We start from the raw sequence: 24,485 nt of genomic DNA on the forward strand, positions 1-24,485 counted from the left end.
CTGTGCCAGCTAGAAATACTTCTTTTTGTAAGCCCAGGGCAAAATAGATATTGTTGCTTTCTGGGCCAGTGTATTCAATAGTCCGCTGCTCCCCATTGCCAATGACAGCTGATTTTTTTTAGTTTAGTGGAATGGATTCTGGAAGTATTCTGGATGTTCTTAGCCCCCCCCCCCCCCCCCCCCCCAATAAAATTAAGCTTCTACTCAACTCACAAAGTGTCTTCCTTCTCTCTTTGAAGAGACACTGTAGAAAGCTTGAAAGGCAGTGGTCCAAAAGTAGATCTGATGTTAATAGACTACTTTGGAGAAGAGCTGTTAGAGATTACAAAGATAAAACTCTGGAGGCTGAGGTATTTTCACTGAACAGATTGGGGGGCATTAAATTAAATATCATCAAAACTCTTATCAGTTGGTGCACCGAGTTTTTTTCCAAAAGAGGTCACAGTTACCCATGTGGTTACACCATAGCGACAACAGCTAGCTTCTACCTTTGAGTTGAAAACAGCAACTATTAGAAGGACAGTTCTTCGGTACCCTGGCAACAATGCTGCTCTTCAAGTGTCGCGGCTGATCATTGGGCTGTTATCCCTGCTGATAGACTTGGGCCTCTTTTCAGTTACCCTCCTCTGATACAGTTAAATTCTTCCTTTCAAAGTACTCCTCGTCTCAACTGTATCCTTGATGTCTGTCCACGTATCTTCTTGAAGAATGCCCTACGCTTATTCATTGAACCTTCTCAGGGAACATATATCTTTCTTGTTACTCAAGTACTCTCTCCCAGCTGAAAGGGTTCTATAATTTTAACCCCTATTCCTAAAACTTCCTCAGGCTCATTGAGTGATGTTGCCAACTACAGGTCAGTTGTTTCCATCCCCTTATTGGTCAAGGTGATGGAAGAAATTGTAGCAGCCCAGCTCTCTAATTATCTTTCCACTTTCATTTCCTGCACATGTCCCAATCTGGCTTCAGGCCGTGCTACAGTACTGAGATTGTTTTAACCACTTTAGTTTCTGCCTTCAGGGAGGAAATTTGTTTAGGCAACAAGGTCTTGGTTATGCAAATTGACATGTCAAGTGCCTTTGATGTGGTGGATCATGAACTTTTGTTAAATTTACTAGACCAATTTGGGATTTGTAAGAAAATCTTGTCCTGGTTTCAGGGCTTCCTGAAGTCTAGGTCTTACAGAGTAAAAATGTTGGGTGCATTATCATTGCCTTAGTCACCAATTTGTGGTGTGCCGCAAGTCTCACCCCTATCTCCAGTATTATTTAATGTCATGATGTCTCCCTAGGGGGCAGACGAGTCAATGGATTCCATCCTTTTATCTACGTGAATGATGTCACTATTTAAATCCCTTTTCGAGGAGGCATCCAGGGAATTCTATATAGGATTAAAACTGGTCTTGATTTAATGGAATCCTTAGCATTGACTATGTTTCTTATCCTTTGGAGTCCACTTTAAAAAATTTTAGGGTTGTTGTTGATCGGCACTTGACCTTTGAACCTCAGGTGTTTTCAGTGGTTACTAAATTTAAGTTACTTTGGAAGCTGAAGCACATTAGGCCCTTTTTTCAATTGATATTTTCAGATTACTTGTCAAATCTCTTGTTTTGACCCAATTTGATTATTGTAATTTTATCTATGCAGGGTGTAAAGAATGTATCTTAAGGAAACTGCAAACTGCCCAAAATACTGTGGCTAGACTTGTCATGCATGTACCACGCTTTGAGAAGGCTACTCCTTTGCTGATACATTTGATTTATTTCCTGTTAGGGCCAGGATTGTATTTAAATTCTGTGCTCTCATATTTCAGATTTTGTATGGTATTACCCCTGACTATTTTGCCTTTTCACAATTCAATCTTTGGTGCAATTGACTACCTGAGTCTTCATTTTCCCACCTGTAAGAAAGTAGTTTAAAAATCTATATATTCAGCTACTTTTTCAAATCAAGGTACTAAATGATGGAATTCCTTGCTGAAAAATATAAGATCCCAACATGATTTTTTGGTTTTTCGTAAGTTTCTGAAATCTTTCCTTTTCAAAAAATTGCTATCAATTGATCCTGGTGCCTAATGAAGTTCCCCTTCCATTCTCCCCATTATGCTTTATGTTGTTTGAATATTTTTACTGCTGCAATTGTCTATTGCTTATGTTTGACTTATTCTTGCTGTATACCGCCTTAAGTGAATTTCTTCAAAAAGATGGTAAATAAATCCTAATCAATAAAAAATAAATACATAAAAAATGATTGAATTCCTTATATATTTAAGGTTCTTTCCTTATTCATATGTGTGGGTTTATTATTATTATTTGTTGCATTTGTATCCCACATTTTCCCACCTATTTGCAGGCTCAATGTGGCTTACATAGTACCGTGAAGGCATTCGCCAGCTCGGGTATAAAAACAAATACAGGTTGATGTTATAGTCTTATAAGGTTTATAGATCTAGACAACAGTTAGGAATAGCAGAGAAGGAGAGCGGAATAGTATACATTATAAAGTTTGTTTAAGTTGTGCTGCAGAGATTTAGGCCCTTAAGTAGGGTCCGTAGGGTATGCCTTTTCGAACAGGTGGGTCTTTAATGCTTTTCCGGAAATTAAGGTGGTCATACGTCGTTTTCACAGCTTTTGGTAGTGCGTTCCACAATTGTGTACTTATGTAGGAGAAGCTGGATGCATAAAGTGATTTATATTTGAGTCCTTTGCAACTTGGGTAGTGGAGATTTAAGTAAGTTCTTGTAGGTCTGGACTGCATTTCTGGTTGGGAGATCTATGAGGTCAGTCATGTATCCTGGGGCTTCGTCGTAGATAATTTTATGGACCAGGGTGCAGATTTTGAAAGCTATGAACTCTCTGATTGGGAGCCAGTGCAGCTTTTCCCGGAGGGGTTTGGCGCTTTCAAATCGCATTTTGCCAAATATAAGTCTGGCTGCTATGTTTTGAGTGGTCTGAAGTTTCTTTAAGAGTTGCTCTTTGCATCCCACATAAATTCCGTTACAATAGTCTACGTGGCTTAGCACCATTGATTGTGTCAGGTTTCAGAAAGTTTCCCTCGAGAAAAATGGTTTCAGGCATTTAAGTTTCCACATCGAGTGGAACATTTTCTTGGTTGTCAAGTTCACTTGGCTCGTGAGTGTCAGGTTACGGTCGATTATGACCCTGAGAATTTTCAGGCTGTCAGCGATAGGGAGGGTGTAGTCTAGGGTGTTAAAGTTTGTGGGTTTGTACGTGTTGTGTGTGTTGTGTTTATGTATTTTATTTCATATTTTGTAATGACTTCTTTGCTTGTAAGCCACATTTGAACTCAAAATTGTACAGGATAATGTGGGGTATAAATGGCATAAAATAAATAAAAGGAGTTTGATTTATATGTATAAAGTTAGTTTGGAGGTGTCCCTTTAAAACTGATGGAAAACATTTTTCCAACCCATATAAAGAATATGTATCTCACAAATGGAACCTCAAACCTCCCAACAAGGAACAATACTGAAGTATTCACAATGCCTTGTGTAAACAGGAGTAGTTTAATATCATGGGTTCCTATTAAGAAGGACTAAAGAATTTTTGAAAGGCTCCGGAGTCCTTGGGGGGAATTTTTGACTGAAGCTGTCCTGAAGCTGTCCTGCTTGGATTAAGCTAAGTAACTCTTTAGCCATTGTATTTGGCATGCTTGTTGTATGCTTTTTTAGGTAAGAGTGGGTATATAAGTGTTTGCCTTGGCTATTTCAGACTCTGTGTTAAACTTTGTTAAATTTCAGGGTTCTTTTTCCTCCCGGGGGGGCTCCTTTAAGGTAGTCTTCTTTTGGGCTGGGGGTAGTTTTGGGTAGTTTGGTTTTTGGTGTCCGTTTAATTGTTATTCATAAGAGGGAAAGAGAGTTTTTCATCCCATTCGTTTTTCTCATGTAGCATGAGTTTTTGCGTCTGGGTTTTTTTCTCTTTTTCCTTCTTAATAGGAACCCATGATATTAACCTACTCCTGTTTACACAAGGCATTGTGAATACTTCAGTATTGTTCCTTGTTGGGAGATTTGAGGTTCCATTTGTGAGATACATATTCTTTATATGGGTTGGAAAATTTTTTTCCATCAGTTTAAAGGGACACCTCCAAACTAACTTTATACATATAAATCAAACTCCTTTTACCAGGTTGGAATATTTTCTATAGAGTTTGTATTCTCCTGTAGTTGTTAGAGCATTTCTACATAAAATAAATAAATAAATAAATAGCAAAAATGCTTGAAAACTTGAATACTAGTGTTCCAGCATTTTTACATATTTTACCATGTGAAGTCCATTTTGATAAAATATCTGTGAAAGAATAGAACTTTATTACTGAACTTTCATGTGTAAATCCACTGTATGTGAAAGTTTATTTAAATTCAACATTAACTGCATTGTAAAATCATGCAAATCAGCTCACTAATGAAGAATTTAATATGAACAAGCATTGAAAAAAAGGCTTCATGGCCCATTTTCGCAAAAACACACCTTCTTTGCACCCCTTTGTGTGACGGGAGAGAATTCAAAGAGACTGCATTGCAAATGTCAAAGCTGCACCCCTCTCTCCAGTGTTTTAAATTAGTAGTGGCCAAGTACGGTATAATGAACAACTTCCCCCATACCAGTTTGTGGCTCCAAGTGTAAAGCCATGTCCCTCAGGACCACCACCTTGTGGAATAAAAATAGCAGCCAAAATAAGGGGTAGTGGAGTGGCCACTAGGTTATCTCCTAAAACGCACACTAAAGTAGAGGACAGGAGCTAACTCCACTCTCTCCTGCCCAGCTCTATCTTGGAAAATTTGTTCCAGGTAACCCTTAACGTAAGTAACATAGTAACATAGTAGATGACGGCAGAAAAAAGACCTGCACAGTCCATCCAGTCTGCCCAACAAGATAAACTCATATGTGTATCCTTACCTTGATTTGTACCTGCCTTTTTCAGGGCATAGACCGTACAAGTCTGCCCAGCAGTATTTCCCGCCTCCCAGCCACCAGTCCCGCCTCCCATCACCGGCTCTGGCACAGACTGTATAAGTCTGCCCTCCACTATCCTCACCTCCCAACCACCAACCCCTCTTCTCCCACCTGCTCCACCACCCAATTTCGGCTAAGCTGCTGAGGATCCAATCCTACTGCACAGTAAGGTTACTCTGGGATAGGTTTGAAGTGTAGGGAATAACAGGAACAGTTCCAGAGAGGTTTTGGCTGCCATTTTTATTTAAGGGGATGAGGCACCTGAAGGGATATGGCTTCTAACCTTGGGCTGAGTATGAACAGTTTTTGGATCCAAAGCCATAAGCCTCTGAAATTTCAACACCTAGAGTGGGAGGCCTTGATCAGAACTGTGTAACCCCTTTAAGGCCAAGTCACTGCTGTGTGGTGCCATGGCACAGAGTATATGATATTCTGGGCTGCCACAACACATGACTTTTTTTTTTTTTGCACAAATGGCCACCATGCTCATTTGCATATGTAGCAAAATTTCACACAAAAAATGCAGCTACTCTGTGGTATTTACCACAGTCTACTACATTAGCCTCTGTGTAAGGAATGATAATATTCAGGTTAGGGCTATACCAAATATTCATATTTGATTCGATTTGGCCCTGAATAGTGCCCTGAATACATTATTTATGTATCGGCCGAATAGTGATTTAAATTTGAATATGAATAATCCGGGGCTCTACTGAGTTAAATGCTACTGAAATAAACACTTGCTTTGATGTCACACTGCTTCTTATATTATTTTTTATGTTAAAGCTCAATGCCCATTATTAGTATTTGGCCAAATAATAAAATATGCTATTTGGTACACCTCTAATTCAGACACTGATTCCAGTGAGGGTTTGGAGGTTACACAGCAATGGCAATTTTTTTTTCTATTCCCCCATTAAACAGGTTTAGAAGGAAAGATCAGTACATACATCTTGGACAATCTGGGAAGTCGTCGTGCCTATGGTGCTCTGAGTTTTCTCCAGCTGAACAATAGTAGAATTCACAGATGACTAAAATGGGAATGAAGAAAGTTTCTGTTAATTTTTTTCTGCCACTGATTCAGGAAAATAAACAAACAGTTTGAGTTTGTTTTTTCCAGAGTCACATTGGTAGTGCTAAAAACTACTACTTATCATTTCTATAGCTCTACTAGACATACGCAGTGCTGTACCTGCTTGACACAGCTTACAATCTAATCAAGACAGACAAGCAGGAACAGTAGGGGATATGGGAATTACTTAAGGTGGGAATGATAACAGACATGGGTACTGAACAAGTGAATAGGAGTTAGGAGTTATTTAAAAGCAGCCTCAAAAAGGTGGGCTTTTAGCCTAGATTTGGCCAGAAATGGACCTTGATGTACTGACTCGGGAAATCTATTCAAGGCATATGGTACAGCAAGATAAAAGGAATGGAGTCTAGAGTTGACAGTGGAGGAGAAGCATACAGATAAGAGATATTTACCCAATGAATGGAGTTCCCAGAAAGGAGCGTTGGGAGAGGTAAGAGTTGAGAACTACTGAAAAGCTGCAGAGTGAAGGCACTTGTAAGTAAATAAGAGGAGTTTGAATTGTATGCGGAAACTGATAGGGAGCCAATCAAGTGACTTGAGGAGAGGACTAATACGAGCGTAGTGACACTGGCGGAATATAGCTTGTACAGCAGTGTTGTACAGTGTTCGTCAGGGATGTCCTCCTTTTTTCCATTATCGGCCAAGGATGCCCATCTCCTAAGCATGCCCCAGTCCCACCTTCGCTACACTGCCGACACGTCCCCCTGAACTTTGGTCATCCCTGCGACGGAAAGCAGTTGAGGGCGCCCAAAAATCGGCTTTTGATTATGCCAATTTGGGCGACCCTGCAAGGAGGACGCCCATCTCCCGATTTGTGTCCGAAGATGGGCGCCCTTCTCCTTCGAAAATTCACCTGATAGTGGTTTAGAAGAGGGATGAAACATTTGTGGAGAGTGTGCAAAAGTCAATTGGCTGAAGATTCCTAAATGTATCGGTGGAGATTGGATGGGACTGGAGGGAAGGGTGTTTAAGTGTGAAAGTTATCAGATGATGACCAGAGAGGGGAAGAACTGAGGTGCAGAAACTGTCCTTTAAAAAAGAGGTGTTTCCTATAATACTGAGGTCTTACATAGTAACATAGTAGATGACGGCAGAAAAAAGACCTGCACGGTCCATCTAGTCTGCCCACGATAAACTCATATGTGCATACCTTACCTTGATTTGTACCTGTCTTTTTCAGGGCACAGACCGTATAAGTCTGTCCAGCAGTATTTCCCGCCTCCCAACCACCAGTCCCGCCTCCCATCACCGGCTCCGGCACAGACCCCATATAAGTCTGCCCTCCTCTATCCTAGCCTCTCAACCACCAACCCCTCTTCCCCCCGCCACCCAATTTCAGCTAAGCTTCTGTGGATCCATTCCTTCTGCACAGGATTCCTTTATGCCTATCCCACGCATGTTTGAATTCCGTTACCGTTTTCATCTCCACCACCTCCTGCGGGAGGGCATTCCAAGCGTTCACCACCCTCTCCGTGAAGAAATACTTCCTGACATCTTTCCTGAGTCTGCCCCCCTTCAATCTCATTTCATGTCCTCTCGTTCTACCGCCTTCCCATCTCCAGAAAAGATTCGTTTGCGGATTAATACCTTTCAAATATTTGAACGTCTGTATCATATCACCCCTGTTCCTCCTTTCCTCCAGAGTATACATGTTCAGGTCAGCAAGTCTCTCTTCATACGTCTTGGAACGCAACTCCCATACCATCCTCGTAGCTTTTCTTTGCACCGCTTCCATTTTTTAACATCCTTCGCAAGGTACGGCCTCCAAAACTGAACACAATACTCCAGGTGGGGCCTCACCAACGTCTTATACAGGGGCATTAAAACCTTCTTTCTTCTGCTGGTCACACCTCTCTCTATACAGCCAAGCAACCTTCTTGCAACGGCCACCGCCTTGTCGCACTGTTTCATCGCCTTCAGGTCCTCAGATACTATCACTCCAAGATCCCTCTTCCCTGTCTGTGTCTATCAGGCTCTCCCCACCTAACACATACGCCTCCCTTGGATTTCTACTCCCTAAGTGCATCACTTTGCATTTCTTCGCATTGAATTTTAATTGCCAAACGTTAGACCATTTTTCCAGCTTCTTCAGATCTTTTTTCATGTTTTCCACTCCCTCCGGGGTGTCCACTCTGTTGCAAATCTTGGTGTCTTTTTTTTCTCCACAACATTTTTCATTCTTACTTACCACAGTTACCTTTGAACACCTTCTCCATAATTGTAGAATCATTGGTTATATCTGATATTATATTCTACACAGTCCAAATTTACTCAGTAGAACTGAATGTCTCCCATAGATGCGCCATGCAACTTTTGCGGAAGTGGCTCAGTGGGTGTAACAGCATGGAATGGCATAAGTAAGGCAAAAATAATCAAGGATAACAACGAAGATGATGATGATGATGATAATGACGATGAAGACAATGAAGATGCTAATGGAAATGAACTACCAATACCAGTACCTCTGGAAAATTGTGACCTTTTTCACAGTGACACTGAGGATGAGAACTTTGAAGGATTTTTAGAAAATGATGGTGATGAATAAAATAAAATAAATATCGATATGGCAAATTTCTAAGACAGAACTGTTTTACATATTCAAGTTTTCTTTTACTTACTGATTTCATCATTATCAGTTATTTTCCTCTATAATAAAATTAATTTCTACGACAAATTGTTTTACCGGTACATATTTTGAGTTTTCTTTTACCAGTACTTACCGAGGTAAGCCTTCTCTTAGACCTTACCGTAGATATACCGTATAGTACTGAGTTTTTGGTTCACACCTGTTCCTCATTTACTATGCATTTACAGGATAAATTGAATACCAGTACTGGTAATAAATTACTTAAATATTAATTTATACAGTACTAACCAAGTGCTTTTAGTATTACTGGTATTTACAGTATCTCTCAAGTAGCAATTGCAATTCAGATGTTATTCAGTGGGACTTGAACTGCCAGCACCATATGTTTTACTTCGTCAACTTTACCAGTTTTTTTTTTTAAACTGTTTTTGGTCCCTACGACCTATACAAAGGAGGAACTTATAACCCAGAAACTAAGGTGCATGTTAAATGTTTTGGAATGTGCAGTAATGCTTATGCTATGAAGAGTAAAACCTGGCCTAGATTAGACAGTAGAACTGGGCAGGTCAGCACCCTCTGAAAAGAGATTGGTAAAAGAATGAGAAGAGCTGCAAAAAACTTGGAAGTGATTTAAAGTTAAAAATGTTTGGAGCATCTTAACTCTGTCCTTCATAACTAAAAAGTCTTCAGCCAAGGGGTGTTCTCTGGAGCTGGGGTACTTCACAACTAGAAAAGGGTGGTGCAGTGGCAGGTTCCCAAACTCAAGTGGGTATCAAAGTACCCCCTTGCGACAATACATATTGAAATCTTGAAGTCTGTCCCCTATAAGTTATTCTCCATCAGTGTGCCTAACAATTTCACTCCTGCAATTACAACAGCCATAGTCCTGGTGCAACTGTGGTCAAGTAAATGTGGTAGAGACATTTTAATACCTCCTTGGTATAAATGCACAGGAGGCAAGTCTCTTATAATTGAAAGGAAGTTCTAGAATGAAGGGGCATAGGATTGGGATGAAAGGGGACAGACTCAGAAGGAACCTGAGGAAATACTTCTTTATGGAAAGGGTGGTAAATTTGTGGAATGGTCTCTGGGTGAATGTGGTGGCGATGAAGACTGTACCTAAATTCAACAAAGCTTGGGACAAGGTATAGAGAATCTCTAAGGGACAGGAAGGGAGAGTAGATGGTATAGCTGGGCAGACACAATAGGCCACATGGTCTTTATCTGGCTTCATTTCTAGGTTTCATCCTGAATAGCAAAGAGTTCAAGAGGCTAATCATATTCCTACAGTGAGATGGTTTTATTTTTACTGTTTCTCTCATTTCCCTGTCCACTGGTTCATTTTCTTTCAAGCCATTTCATCACCCACTTTGAAGTTAGCTTTTACAGTGACCCCGAGCTCAGATTTATTTATTGTTACTCTCCATTTTTTCATCCCTTGCCCTTCCTCTCGCTTCTCCCCCTCCCTAAACATACCCACAAACACACACAATTGGGCATTGTGAACAGCAGACCTGCTTCACGTTAGCCAGAAGGAAATTTCAGAGGAAGCTAAATATACTTACTGGTATTTGACGTGCTATTGTTTGTAAATGCTGGATGGTTTCATTCAAGGATTTCTGTGCAATAAATTAAAGAGAAAATCTTAGTTAAGAGTTCTTACTATGTGACCATTTTACTTCATCCCTCTTTTTTTGGCCCATCAGCTTTCTTTAGTTCATTCAGGTTATCAATAGAAATCAAACAAAATAAAACATGGAAAAGAAAATAAGATGATACCTTTTTTATTGGACATAACTTAATACATTTCTTGATTAGCTTTCGAAGGTGAGTTCTTAGCTTACCGGTAGGTGTCACTGTTGTACAATGAAAAGGTGATAACTATGGGTGAGTGAGAGAGACAGCTGCCCAGAAAACAAAGCTTTTTGGACCAGAAAAGGAGGGAAATTTAACTTACCTATAATTTCCTTTCTTTGAGTCCTGCCAGACCAGTCCAGACAAGTGGGTTATATTCCCCTGGTAACCAGATGGAGACAGAGAAACAAAGCTCAAGTCCTAATTCAACCTCCTTAAAGGAGGCTGGTGCTTCCTTCCATTCTTCAGTATACTTATGTCAAAGCTAAGAACCCAGGATAAAAGCTCAAAGACAGCAAAAAGTAGTTTTGTTTGAGCTTCCAACCAAAACCAAACCAGATGCAACAAAAACACTCTCTCCTTGATCAGTAACCCATAGAAGAGATTACTCAAACTAATGGCTTGTCAGTCTCTGAATTCTCAATCACTGCAGCTTCCTTGGGTGGGATCTGGACTGATCTTCCAGGTCTTAAGGAAAGGGAATTAACAGGTAAGTTTAAAATTCACTTTCCTTATTGTACATGCCAAATCAGTCTTGACATAATACTGTCCTGACCTGAGGGAGGTGGTTTTGGCCTTCAAAAGCTAGTCACAAATGTATTAAATTAGTCCAACAAAAAAGTATCATCTTATTTTTCATTTTTGTTTTGTTGCTATTTATTAGACATTCTAGACAAGTAATTTGTACTCTATCTCCATCTAGACCAAATGGGAGCAAGCCATGACAGTTTTCAAAACTCTTCTCATCTGAATACCCAAACTTAAGTTTTGACAGTGAAACATAATGATGACAAGAACCCCTGAATCCTCATCAAGGAGTCCTCTGGTGCAAGCTGAGGCAATTGCCTCCTTGACTTCTCTAGAAATTGATACCTTAGAAAATTGCTGCATCATTTTGGAAACCATGCACCTATCCATATTCAGAGCTGGAAACCCACAAAGAAGCCCTACACGCAACATAAGGTAAGCCAGAGAAGGGGCTGCTATTCTAATCTGACTTTTCTATCGTCAGAAGAAAGGAACCTAAATTCCAGCAGAACCAGGATACAAGTCTCTGAATCAAGAGAGTGAGGGACCTCAGCTCATGTTTTAAGAAAAGTATAATACCCAATGCAGGGATCTCACATGCTCTCCTCTCCCATGGAAAATATTCCCGTAGAGAGTAGCAAAGTAGGTTCTCTGACTTTGTCTTTTGAAGCAAGCCAGAAATGGACTCTCCTCTCTACAAGAAGCATGGTTTCTGCCTCCATCTGAAGGAATGGAACTCTGAAGGGAAACTACTGCATTCTACATAAATCTGATCCTGCAGAGGCCTCAGACCCTAACCTAGGTCTACTATATGGATCTGTATCAACTGTAGGTTGTAAACCTCAACAGTATGATACCTCCTCCTCTCAACAGCCAAAGTCATAATGGATAGGGGTCTTCCAGAAAAGAAATTTCAGAGAAAAGTGAAGGAGATACCCTGCTTGCATCTTCCTCCTTTGGCTGAAGAACATGCTCCTGTTAGTGTTTTACCAGGTTAACTTGAAGTCCACTTAACGAAGTGCCCCATTTGATCCCTAATAGGGCAAAAAGGACACTTCTGCCAGTTCTCATATTTCAGGGTGCCAAGAATATCAGCTCAAATGAAATCCTAATGTGCCCTATGCCATCTGCTATGTGATCTGCAAATAAGCCTTTTCCTCTATAGAACCTATTTACTTCCCCCCAGTACCTGAAGACCAGAAGGGCACTCCATCATGTTCCTATCAGCAAATAGTACCTTATATTCCGTTGCCTCCCAGACTACTTTACCTTAGGCTAGCATTCAGAATTGCCAGAGTATTAAATAACTGATTCTATCTCAGACTCATTAACTTGCCACTGAAACCAGTACTCCATCATCTGGTCATGAGAAGGATTCTCCTTGAACCTACAAGGCACATATCTGAGGAGAAAATTAAGCAGAAATCTCCTGTTCCATTTCCTCTTGTTTCTGGACCCCCTACAGAGAAGAGGGGCATCATGACTCTGCATGCATGGAAATCACCCAAGAGAAGTATAGGAGCTCCACACGTACATGCACTAGATCAAGAGCCAGCATCATGTAGCCCAGAGTTTGAAGGAAGAACTATGCTTGGCGCAAATATGAAAAAGAAAGAGCTGGAGATCCAGGAGTGAGGCCTTGAAACTTTTCCTTCAATGGCACAGAACCATGGGCAGACAAGGGAGAGAACTGACCCCCCCCCTTCTCAAATGCTGCAGGATAAAGTGCACCCTCTCCCCGGGATCCACCGTCTTCAACCCTTCCTGTCACAGCTCCTTCCTGTTGATGTGACAGTGTTAGCACCAAAAAGAAAAGCCATTCAATCATGCTGCAAGTCACTACCATGTCCCATCCTCTCTGATGCACACTTTGTTGCCATGCAAGTGGAACCCAGCAGTGTCTTGCAGCATGCTTGAGTATGAGGCTCTATTGCACATTGCTTTTCTATTCAGTACTGACACTGTCCTGGCAACAAGAAGGAGCCACAACAGAAAGGTTTGGGGGGTGCAAGAGGGAGAGATACAGAACTACATGGCAGGGGAGAGGAAAGATGCTGGATCATTTGAGGGGGAAAGAGATTGCTGGGAAAGGAAGCAACATGGAGACATAGAGGAAGATATACTGGATGTAGAGAGAAGGGAGAGGTGGACATGCTGCACCAAGGAGCTGAGGGGGGAGAGGAAATATACCAGATCATTTTTTGGAGGGAGGCAGAGGGATGAGAGAGGTGAAGTGCTGGATAACAGGAAGGAGGGAACAAAGAGACAGACAGCTAGGGAAGATACTAGATGGAGAGGAGAAAGAAAGACAGACAAGGAGGCCGATACTGGCAGACGATAGGGTGAGAGTCTGATGCTGGGGCTGGGAGACAGAGGATGGGGATGGGAGTAGATGAGAGAGAGATGCCAGGGATGAAAAAGAGTTGACTGGCAGGTGTTAGGGATGGGGAAAAGAGGACTGATTTGGGGAGTGGGATCTGATGTTGAGGCTAGGAGGATGAGAGAAAGAGGACAATTCTGGCAGATGGAGAGCATGGAAAATGGTTGATGCTGGCAATGCTGGGGATCAGAGTAGAATTGGAAAAATGGTCTGATGCTTGGGCTGCGAGAAGGGGACTGAGGCTACCAGATTCTGGGGCTATGGGTTGAGTTGGGAGAAGGGCTGATTTTGGTTTGTGGCAGTAGGAAAAGGGGGTTGATGCTGGGCAAGTGAAAAGGGATGACAGGTTTCGTTGGAACAAGTAAAAGGCATGTGCAGGAAACTGGAAATGGAGGAGTAGATGATGGAGGCATGGAGGAAGAAAGGCAGGGAAAATTAATATTGGAGAAGGAGGTAAGTGGGCACCTGCTGGGGAAAGGGGTATTGAGAAAAGGACAAAGAACTATGAAGATGGTGAAAGTCAAAGAAAGGGGACAGACCTTTGAAGAAGTTGAAAAAGGGTGGAAATGAGGCAGTAAGGGGGAGAATAGGAACCTGTGAAGGGGTAAGACACAATAAAGAGACTGGGGGTGATGAATGACAAGGAAGGAACTGGACTGGTGAGGGGATTGGTGAAGGAATGAGAGTTAGAAGTAGGTGAGGTTCAGGAGGGTAGGAGTATAGAGAATAGAAATAAGGTATTAAACACTGGCTGGAAGGACAGGAATAGGAGGTTGACCAAGGAATGAGATACACAGACGGAAATGAGAAAACTACAGAGGTAAGCGTAGGAAGTGGAGGGAGAATGAAGGCTGATCAATTCTCCAACCCACGAAAAACATGCTAGTGTCAGAACAAGTTGATATTTGGAATACACACTTAACCAAAACCTTAAAGAAAACAGCACCACAAAAAAAGGTCTTATGCCCCACGAACAAACGGTCACCTTGGTTTTCTCCAGAACTTTGGATCCTTAAACGCAAAGGACGGAAACTGGAAAGCAGATGGCTTAAATCTCACCTGGATGAAGACAGGCTTAATTGTAGGAAGCACACGATAAAGTATCATCAAGCCTTAATCCCAACCAAAAAACAATATTTCTCTCAATGCATTGCACAGGCTGTCAATTCAACCAAGCAGTTATTCTGTAAAGAAACAGCCTACTGCAACCCCCACACCTGAACCAGCCTGCCCAATCTAAACTGAACTGCAATGATTAAAAGTCTCCATCAGGATTTACAGGCAATCCCACCCAGTCTCCAATCAGTTAACCAGGAGTGCACTCGCCCCCTCCTGACAGAAACAGATGGGACACTTTTAACCCAATGACAGTGGACAGCCTTGACAAAATCCTAAGAGACCTTCGACCAACTACCTGCTCCCTTGACCCCTGACCATCAAAGATAGTGCAGCAGGCAAGTATGGGCCTCATAGAAGGCGCCACAAAAATTGTGAACTCCTCTCTTTCTAATGGGCAACTACCAACAGCATTAAAATGAGGTTCATCCTTTGCTTAAGAAAAATAACCTTGACCAGGACAAACTTGAAAGTTACCGGCCAGTATTCAACATCCCATTTCTAGGAAAACTCATAGAACAAACAGTTTGTGTTCAACTCAATGATTGGCTAGAAGAGAGAAACTGGCTAGATCCATGTCAATCTGGATTGAGACCCGTTTATGGAACAGAAACGGTCCTCATATTACTACTAGATTATCTTCACAGAAATCGAGACAGGGGATTCGCCTCAGTGTTAGTATTGCTAGATTTCTCAGCAGCTTTTGACACTGTGGATCATGATATCATGCTAGCACAACTGACAGAAACAGGTATCAATGGAATAGTTTATGATACGTGCCTCCAGAGGTAAACCAATAAACCTGACTTTCAAATGTTTTTTCCCATTCTGTGCACATCTAAAATCTTTTGAAATTAAATCCAGAATTAGTCTAATGTGATGTGATACCATACTATCTTTCTGCTTCCATTGCAAAAGACTAACTTTGTATGCAGTTAAATTAATATAGCAGTAATCACCAATAAGTTACTTTCCAGGAAAAGCAAGACAGTCATCTAATTACCTTAGTAGGCATGTAACAAGTTATTTGCCACCAGTTTGCTTTCCAAAAATAATCTTAGCTCTTTGATCTCATGGTCTCAGACATCATTCACTCTTCCAAAGCTTGCCAATTAGGCAAAATAATTTTTTAGTGTGTTGATGCACAGCAAGTGAAAAGCAACTTTCCCTAGATTTTCCAGAACCAACAAGAACAACTTCTCACATCAGTACATGAGCTAAAATACAAATGACTCACTAGATTTGACTGTAGAGTGGTATCAATTGACTTTTGAATCTCTCTCAACTGTTGTGCCTCTGATTTCAGTTCATTTTTAAGAGATGCATTTTTCTATGGAAAAAGAAACCGGGAATGTTAGGTAAAGTTATATCATTGGTAAAAAGGGAATATAATACTGCAGTCTCCCTCTCCCCCAATAGCAGTGATGTGGCAGTCAGCCCAAAAGCAAAGGATTAATGCTATAAAAAATATGTCCGCTTGACTGGACATTACAGTGTCCGGTTACAAGAGGTAACTGGACACTGTATGAGATGGTGCAAAACCATGCAGTTGGTCCCCTTTGCCCTTTATAAATTAGGCTCCTAAAACCAACCCCTACAACATGTAAATGATGCCGCACATATTTTCACCTGCTTCAGAGCAAGTGTAAATGTGTGCGTGTACTTACACATGCATTGTGTACTTTATTAAATACTTGTTTCACAACTCCACTCTAACTCTGCAAAAACTACGCCCCGGGGGAATGTCTACACATATATACCGTGAGGTCATTTAATAAAAGGCTTTTTCTACTTTGAAGGTAATTCTCAAAAGGTCACCTAAAAATAGACACTAGTATGATGAGGGCTAAGTGCAAATTCTATAAACAACAATTACAAGTGTAATTGCCACTATAGAATACTGACATAAGTCCTAAGTTATGTGCCAAACTTTAGGTGTGAGCATTTATCCTAGTTCAAAGGCTAGTGTAAATGCTCACACCTAACTGCTGTCAGTTAGACTACTAGTATTCGATTACCGTTCACCTAAGTGCTAGACACACTCTTCCCCCCCCCCCCCCCCATCCATATCCCTCCCAGGTCTACACCCTCCTTGCAGAAGAGTGTTATGGATTTTGTGTCTACACTTTGTAGAATCCCAAGGGCACCAGTTTCAAATTTGCTCTTTTTATCAAAGTTATTGGAAAAGGTAGTGCTAACAGTTGCAAGATTTTGTTGAAGAGCAATGTGTACTTTCTGAATATCAACCTGGTATTGGAAAGTTTCATAGCACAAAAACAGTATTGTTTTGGAGAGGAAATGACACCACAACCCTAGACTGATAGCTCCTTCACTTCCCAGCTTATTAACAGCATTCCTCAACATTCCATTTGCCAAATAACAGTAAATTTTGCAGCTAATTGACGCCAAAGGCTCTAGAGATCATAAGTAAAAATCCTGCCTCAACGTGCAGACAGGGTGAGCGCCATTCAATCCAGCAGTTGGGTAAAGCTGCCCAGCGCCATGTGTCGCTGGCTCCCCCTGCATTCTCGGACTCTGATTCAGCCGTGCCCGTTGCAGATACTTCAGTTAAGCCGGCGAAAAGTCTTTCTTCGAAGACATTGCAGCAATGTTTGGCCGCCACCAAGTCGGAAATAAAAAGTTCAAAGGAGGAAATATTAGAAAAGATGGACGCTATAAGTGTGGATTTACGGGAGTTTGGAGGCAGAGTCGAAGATTTGGAAGCACAGACAGATGAGCATGTGGAGCAGCTCAAACATTCTGAGACTCGGTTCACTAAGGTATCTGATCAGATGGAAGAACCACAATTTAAACTCGATGATCTAGAGAACCAAGGACAAAGGAAGAATCTCCACTTTAGAGGAGTTCCAGAAGCGGGCAATTCGGAGAGCGTCCATTTGGTTGTGCTCCATATTTGTGAACAGCTCCTTGGTGACACAGGTGGAGCTGAGAGCATTGTGCTTGAGCGAGCACATAGGGAGCTGGGTAAGCCGACAGGGAATCAGCCGTAAGACATCGTGGTAAGGTTTGACAAATATGTGGACAGAGAGACTTTGCTGCAAAGGGCTAAACAGGTTCCAGAATTGGATTACAATGGCTCTAAGGTTTCAAGATCTTTCTCAGTTTACCCTGGCACAGAGACGTGCACTGAAGCCTGCGTTGGAGTTGTTAAGGGGAAAATTGCTTATCACTGGTCATTTCCCTTTGCTTTGTGCTTCCCTATTCAAGGGAAATTGTATAGAGCTCGCCATCTGGATGAGATCTGGAAGATTCTGATGGACACAGGGGTAACGAATGCACTGATGCCTAAGGTGCCATTGGCTTCTTCGACGAGAGTGAAGCTTCAACAATGGCAGAGAGTTTCTTCAAGAAAATGAGACTGGTGGTCAAGTTTGACTGTGTGCTTTAATATACTCTATATCTGAGTGTGGTCTTATACTAGTACTACCGGACCTGAAGTTGTTTTAGCTTACTTTGATCAATGACATGGTATTTGGGGAGGAGGAAGGGCGGGGTTTTTTTTGTTTTGTTTTTTTGTTATTGTATGAATGAGTATCTTGATGAATGTTGAGGGATTTAGGATTCAGGGTGAAACTGCTGGGGTTTGTTGGAAGTTTGGGCCATTTCTATTTGGGGTAGGGGGTTGGTTCCTTGTTCACCCATTCAGGGACCTTTTTCGTCTGCTGTTTGGTGGTGTATGGATGGTTGGGGGAAGGGGAGGACTATCTATCTTTTTTCTACGGAGTGGGTATCTATTGCAACTGTATATGGGTTCTGATGGCTCTCTCTCTTTATAGTAATAGGATTTAGAAACATTTTTCAATCACTGGGGACATAAAGTTTTTGTCATAATATTAAGAGACTGAACTCCCCTCAAAAGCGACAAAAAATGTTCAAAGAATTAATGCATCTTAAACCTCATGTGGTGTTCTTGCAAGAAACACATTTTAAAAGACACCATGAGAGGGTCCTCTCTCATCCTTGTTACCCTCATGGCTTTTTTGCTTCTCCTGCTGACGCTTCTAAGAAGCAGGGGGTTGTCATTTTGATTCATTCTTCCATGCAGATACAGGTGGTGAAGGTCAGGAGAGACCCTGAGGGTCGATTTTTGATTTTGAATCTATCTCTGGATAATCAAGCTTTTACACTGGCTTTAATTTATGCTCCTAATGAGTCTCAGGAGAAGATTTTTTTAACAGACTTAGCAGAGTCTTTTTGTCCTTTCCTTATGGTAAGACAGTAGTAGGGGGGGGAATGTTAATGCTACACTTCATCCTACTCTGGATAGATCTGGAGGAATATCCTCTACTGCGGCAGGAGTCTGTGGCGTTGGGGAATTTAGCCCGTAATCTGGGGGGTTGTGATAGTAACATAGTAGATGACGGCAGAAAAAGACCTGCACAGTCCATCCAGTCTGCCCAAGAAGATAAATTCATATGTGCTACTTTTTTATTTGTACTGACCTCTTCAGGGCACAGACCGTATAAGTCTGGCGAGCCCTATCCCCGCCTCCCAACCCCCAACCCCGCCTCCCACCACCAGCTCTGGCACAGACTGTATAAGTCTGCCCAGCACTATCCTCGCCTCCCAACTATCAGTCCCGCCTCCCACCACCAGCTCTGGCACAGACTGTATAAGTCTGCCCAGCACTATCCCTGCCTCCCACCACCGGCTCTATCACAGACCGTATAAGTCTGCCCAGCAGTATCCCCGCCTCCCAACCACCAGCTCTGCCACCCATTCTAGGCTAAGCTCCTGAGGATCCCTTCCTTCTGCACAGGATGTGTGGAGGGTATCACACCCAACATCTCGTAACTACTCTTTTTACTCCTATTCGCAGGACACATACTCTAGGATCGACTACCTGTTGGTTGATATTTCCCTGGCACACCTTGGATGTACCTCAGACATTGGGCTTATAACAATTTCAGACCATGCGCCTGTTTGGGCTTGTGTTCCTTTTCTTGGCAAGGAGAGAGGAGACAGGAGGTGGACACTAAACAACAAATTGTTGCTTGATGAGGAGCTTATAAGGGTTATAAATCTTTGCTTTGGGAATATTTAGAAATTAACTGGACATCTGGACCTTCCTTGGGAATTGTTTGGGACGCTCTTAAGGCTGTCACTAGGGGTTACTTTTTGCAAAAGGCTAGTAATTTAGCTCAAGCGCAGCGGTTAGAGGTGGAGGGCTGTCTTTCTCAACTCGACTCGTTGCAGGAAAGGCATAAATCTGCCAGGGCAGCTTCCACCCTCCGCAACTTTCAAGCTTTGCATCTGCGATTGGATCAAATCTATTCCGAACAGTTACAGTTTATCAAGGGCCAACAACAGCACATGCATTATGTAAACAGTAATAAACCAGGCCATTCTTTGGCTCTTACAATGCGTCAACTGCGGGTAGATCGCACAATCCTCAGAGTGGGAGATGGGAAGGCCTCATTTCTGACTAAGTCCTCCTTAATACAACTACATTTTAAAACTTTTTATCAATCATTACATACCTCGGATGCCTCAATCTCGTCCGAGGCAATTGAGGCCTACCTCTTAGCTCACTCGCTTCCTCAACTAAGTGAAGAACAAAAAACTGCCATGGAAAGGCCTGTCAAGGTGGACGAAGTTCGTAAGGTTATAAAGGATCTTCCCACTGGGAAATCACCGGGTCTAGATAGGCTGCCTAATGATTTTTATAAACCCTTTGTGGGAGAGTTAGCACCCATACTGACAGAGATTCTCAATGGAATCTGTTCAAGGGACAGTCTCCCATCATCCATGATGGAAGCTTGGATTGCTGTAATACTGAAAACGGGTAAAGATAAGACTGAATGTTCATCTTATCGCCCTATTTCCATACTTAATTCAGATGTTAAAATATTAGCCAAGGTTCTTTACAACAGGTTAGCTAAGGTCCTGCCAGATTTAATTCACCCAGACCAAGTAGGCTTTATCCCTCATAGACAGGCTATGGACAATGTTAGACGGATAATTAATCTCCTTCATGTGACTCAAAAAGATCACCTTTCTGTATGCTTTCTAGGTCTAGACACCGAGAAGGTGTTTAATAGGGTTCATTGGCTTTTTATGTTTCAGGTGTTGGAAAGATTTGGTTTTCGAGATGGTTTTTGAGGTTGGATTCAAGCTCTTTTTCTCCCTGAGCCTGTGTTAGAGTGAATAGGTGTAATTCTCCCATGTTCTCTTTGTCAAGGGGCACAAGACAAGGTTGTCCCCTCTCCCCATTGTTGTGTGCTTTAATTATGGAGCCTCTTGCCATGGCTGTACGTTCTGACTCTAATGTGTCGGGTATTACGATGAGGGGTCGGGAATACAAGGTTGCAATGTTTGCGGACGATGTTCTCCTTTCCCTGACTAAACCACTGATCTCATTACCTAACTTGGTGAAATTATTGGAGGAGTACTCTTCAGTGTCTGGTTTTAAGCTTAACATGAGTAAGTCCAAAGCCATGGCGATGGGGATTCCCTTGCAGGTCCTGAATTCCCTTCAGAGTTTTTCTTTTCGGTGGGTAACTCAGGGACTCAAGTATTTAGGGGTGGTATTAACACCCTTGCTTTCAGATTTGTTTTCTGCTATCCTCCTCTTCTTAAGACTCTATATGGGAACTTAGAGCATTGGGATTCTTTGGATTTGTCGTGGTTTGGTAGAATTTCTGCTTTAAAGATGAACATATTGCCCCATTTGATGTATTTGTTTCAGGTTTTGCCTCTTCATTTAGCACGGGTTTCTTCTCTGGTATACAAGATCGATTGATTCGATTTATTTGGTGCAATAAGCGTCCTCGCCTTCCCTGTTCTCTACTCTTTCGAGATCAGAAGTTGGGTGGTCTGGGAGTTTCTAATATTTATTGGTATTACAAAGCAGCCCAATTGCGAGCGGCACTTGAGTGGTACCAGGTTAATCCCCAGAAACTTTGGGTACACTTGGAACAGGTGTCTGTTGGTTCACGCCCCCTTCGTCGTCTAATGTGGTTGCCACATAAGTATCGCAACTTACAGGGAGATATTTGTCCTTCAGTGTATACTACTTTTTGCTGTTGGAACAGTATGTTTGCCAAGTCTGACCAAATTTTTTTCTAAATTGACCCCTATAGTGCATAACCCTCCTTTTCCTCCAGGACTGGCTCCTGGTCCCTTTGCACGATGGGCTTCGTTTGGCCTTGAAACCTGGGGCCAATTGTTTGACGAGGACAAACTGATTTCGTTTTCTGCTCTTACTGAGGCCTATCCGGTTCTTCCAAGCAAAGTTTATGCATATACTCAGTTAAGGCATTTTTTGTCTTCTGCTGAGGTAAAGGCAAAGGCTTTACAGGAGGACTCCTTTCTGGAGGATTTTTGTGAAGATTCTAAAGATACAAAGGGTCTTATTCTCATGCCTGTATAAGTATCTGTGGAAGAATGTGCACCCTTCTTTACTTTATCATCAACGCTGGCATTGAGAGCTGGTGGTGATGCTGGATGATGATGATGACTGGAACTTTATGGAGAGGGCCTTATCGAAAATATCTATCTTTGTTCCCTTTAAAGAGGACGCTGTCAAAGTTTTGTAAAGATGGTACCTCACTCCTGATAGATTACACCACATGTTTTCTGCAACCTCTCCCCTGTGTTGGAGAGGTTGTGGGCAAAGAGGTACAATGGGACACATTTGGTGGTCCTTTGTTAAGGTGTGGGCATACTGGAAGGCCATTCAGTGTAGGCTTCAGCGATGGCTGGGGAGGCCTGTTAAATGGTCTTCGGAATATTTTCTATTTCCTAAGAAACCCATGGTCTTGCTAAATCCCAGGCATTGTTGGTGAGACATGCAATGACTGCAGCAAGGGTGTCCTTGGCTGCCCAGTGGAAATCTTCATCAGTCCCTTCTCTGGTTCGCTGGTTGAATAAACTATGGTATATATGTGAAATGGAGAGATTATGGGCTGTTCGATGTAATACTCTTCCTAAGTGGAAAGCTATTTGGGAACCTTTCTTGAATAATTGTGCTGTTTAAGTGTTTTTGGGTATTGGGTGGGTTGGGGGGGGGGGGTTACTACCTAAAACTGTTTTCAAAAATTTGGAAGTTCGTGCCTGTTACAGAAATTATTCTTCTGAGTTTTTTTGTTAGCTGTTATTCAGCTTCATGTTCAGGGGTGCAGCAGCTTTGTTTTGCTAGATAATTGATGCCTCTTGATCTGTAAGCTTACTTTATGATGTAACTTTGTCTGTAATTTTCAATAAAGACTTCTACAAATTAAAAAAACAGTATTGTTTGATATTGTAGATGATTGTTGGAAATACTTGGATAAAGATATTGATATTCTATTGGCATTATTGGATCTGAGTGCAGCTTTTGATTCTTTAGATCATTCAATTTTATTGAGTAGGCTATGTGAGACTAAGGCAAGTGATGCCACCAAAACAATTACTTTTCAACCTTAACTGGAAATATAATGCAATTAAAATGCATTTCTCACAGAACACATAAAATATAGGCAGCAGAATGAGCAAAATATTGGGCCCCACCCAATATTTATTCCATCACAGCATCAGCAACTAGAGAGCTTAGGGGTTGAGGATGGAGAGTGGTTTGTTTGGCTCCTGCAACTGAGATGTTCTACTGGCCTTGCATAAAATACCCATTTTCTACACATTTCACGTGGCGAGTATGTGTTTACTTTGAAAAGGATTTTGAACACTTCTTAGCCTCTGGGTGGGAAAAGTACATGGACAGAAGAGTGCACACTTTTACCAACTGCAAAAAGTGTCTGCTTTCTTTCCACTTCTGAGAAAGGGGAGTGATTATACCTGTAAATGCACTCAGCTAATGTATTCACCTCTGGACTAAGTAAACCATGAGACATGTTTACATAGATGTGGACAACAGCGGTGACAACACAGATGAAGAGGGGAAATAGCCAAAGAGAAAGGAATATTATGAATCTAAGGTTTTATTGTATGTTATCAAAATTCATCTGTTGTACAAATATCCCAACACAGCCATGTTTTGGCGTGTGTCACCTGAATCAGGGGTTTGTGGATATACAGACCCCTGACTCAGGTGTAAAATATATCACACATAAAAACAATGATAGAGCGATATTGAACTAATCCTTTAAAAAAACTATATATAGTTGTATATTAATACAACTATCCATTTAAGATACGTGCAGATTAATTTTAATGACCTACAATAAAACCATGGATTCATAATGTGCAGTGGAGTGGCCTAATGGTTACAGCACCAGTCTTGACACCCAGAGGTCCCTGGTTCAAATCCCACTGCTGCTCCTTGTGATCTTGGGCAAGTCCCGTAACCCTGCATTGCCTCAGGTACAAAATTAGATTGTGAGCCCTCCAAGGACAGAGAAATACCCAGTGTACCTGAATGTAACTCATCTTGAGCTACTACTAAAAAAGGTGTGTGCAAAATCCAAATAAATAAATAAATAATATTCCTGTCTCCTTGGCCATTTGCTCTCCATCTCGGTTGTTACCTTTGTCGTCCATATCAGTTCCACTTTTTGCAGAGACCTCCCTCCTACTTTGTTTTCCCTACATAGAAATACCTGCACATTAACTGTTTAAAACTGGAGAAAGTCTGAAGAAGTCATTTTCATTTTGAGTTGAAAATCATCTTTATTGCTTCCACTCATCTTATGGGACTGATGATTATATTTTGGAAGCACTTTTCAATTGAAAAGGCTTCTCTTATGATGATTCAAAACATTTTTTTAACAAAAGATAGTGAAGTGATTTGGGTGCTGTTGACTTTTTATTTTATAAAAGGCAACATAGGCCTTTTGACACCCAAACCAGCCCCAACAATACACAAATTCTTATTCACAAATTTGCACTTACTTCAAAGATAGTGTAAATGTGCCCACGTATTCAATAAAATACATGTGTATGTTGCAACTCCACCCCAACTATGCTCCAGTGAATGACTTGTAATCTTACAGACACA

The 24,485-nt window shown here is 41.6% G+C and overlaps 1 protein-coding gene across 4 annotated transcripts in view; it reads right to left on the reverse strand.

Annotated features, from left to right (window-relative positions):
• The window catches only part of LOC115470017 (prominin-1-A-like), a 174,463-nt gene that overhangs the window by 24,687 nt on the left and 125,291 nt on the right, over positions 1-24,485 (reverse strand). For all 4 annotated transcript variants that reach the window (XM_030202863.1, XM_030202860.1, XM_030202861.1 and 1 more), the window contains exons 18-20: positions 15,771-15,863; positions 10,221-10,274; positions 5,926-6,006 (exon numbers count right to left, since the gene is read on the reverse strand). In XM_030202863.1, coding sequence (XP_030058723.1) covers positions 5,926-6,006; positions 10,221-10,274; positions 15,771-15,863 — 228 coding nt within the window. The remainder of the gene's footprint in view (positions 1-5,925; positions 6,007-10,220; positions 10,275-15,770; positions 15,864-24,485) is intronic.

This window comes from Microcaecilia unicolor, chromosome 5 (assembly GCF_901765095.1).
Source record: "Microcaecilia unicolor chromosome 5, aMicUni1.1, whole genome shotgun sequence".
Lineage (NCBI taxonomy): Eukaryota > Metazoa > Chordata > Amphibia > Gymnophiona > Siphonopidae > Microcaecilia > Microcaecilia unicolor.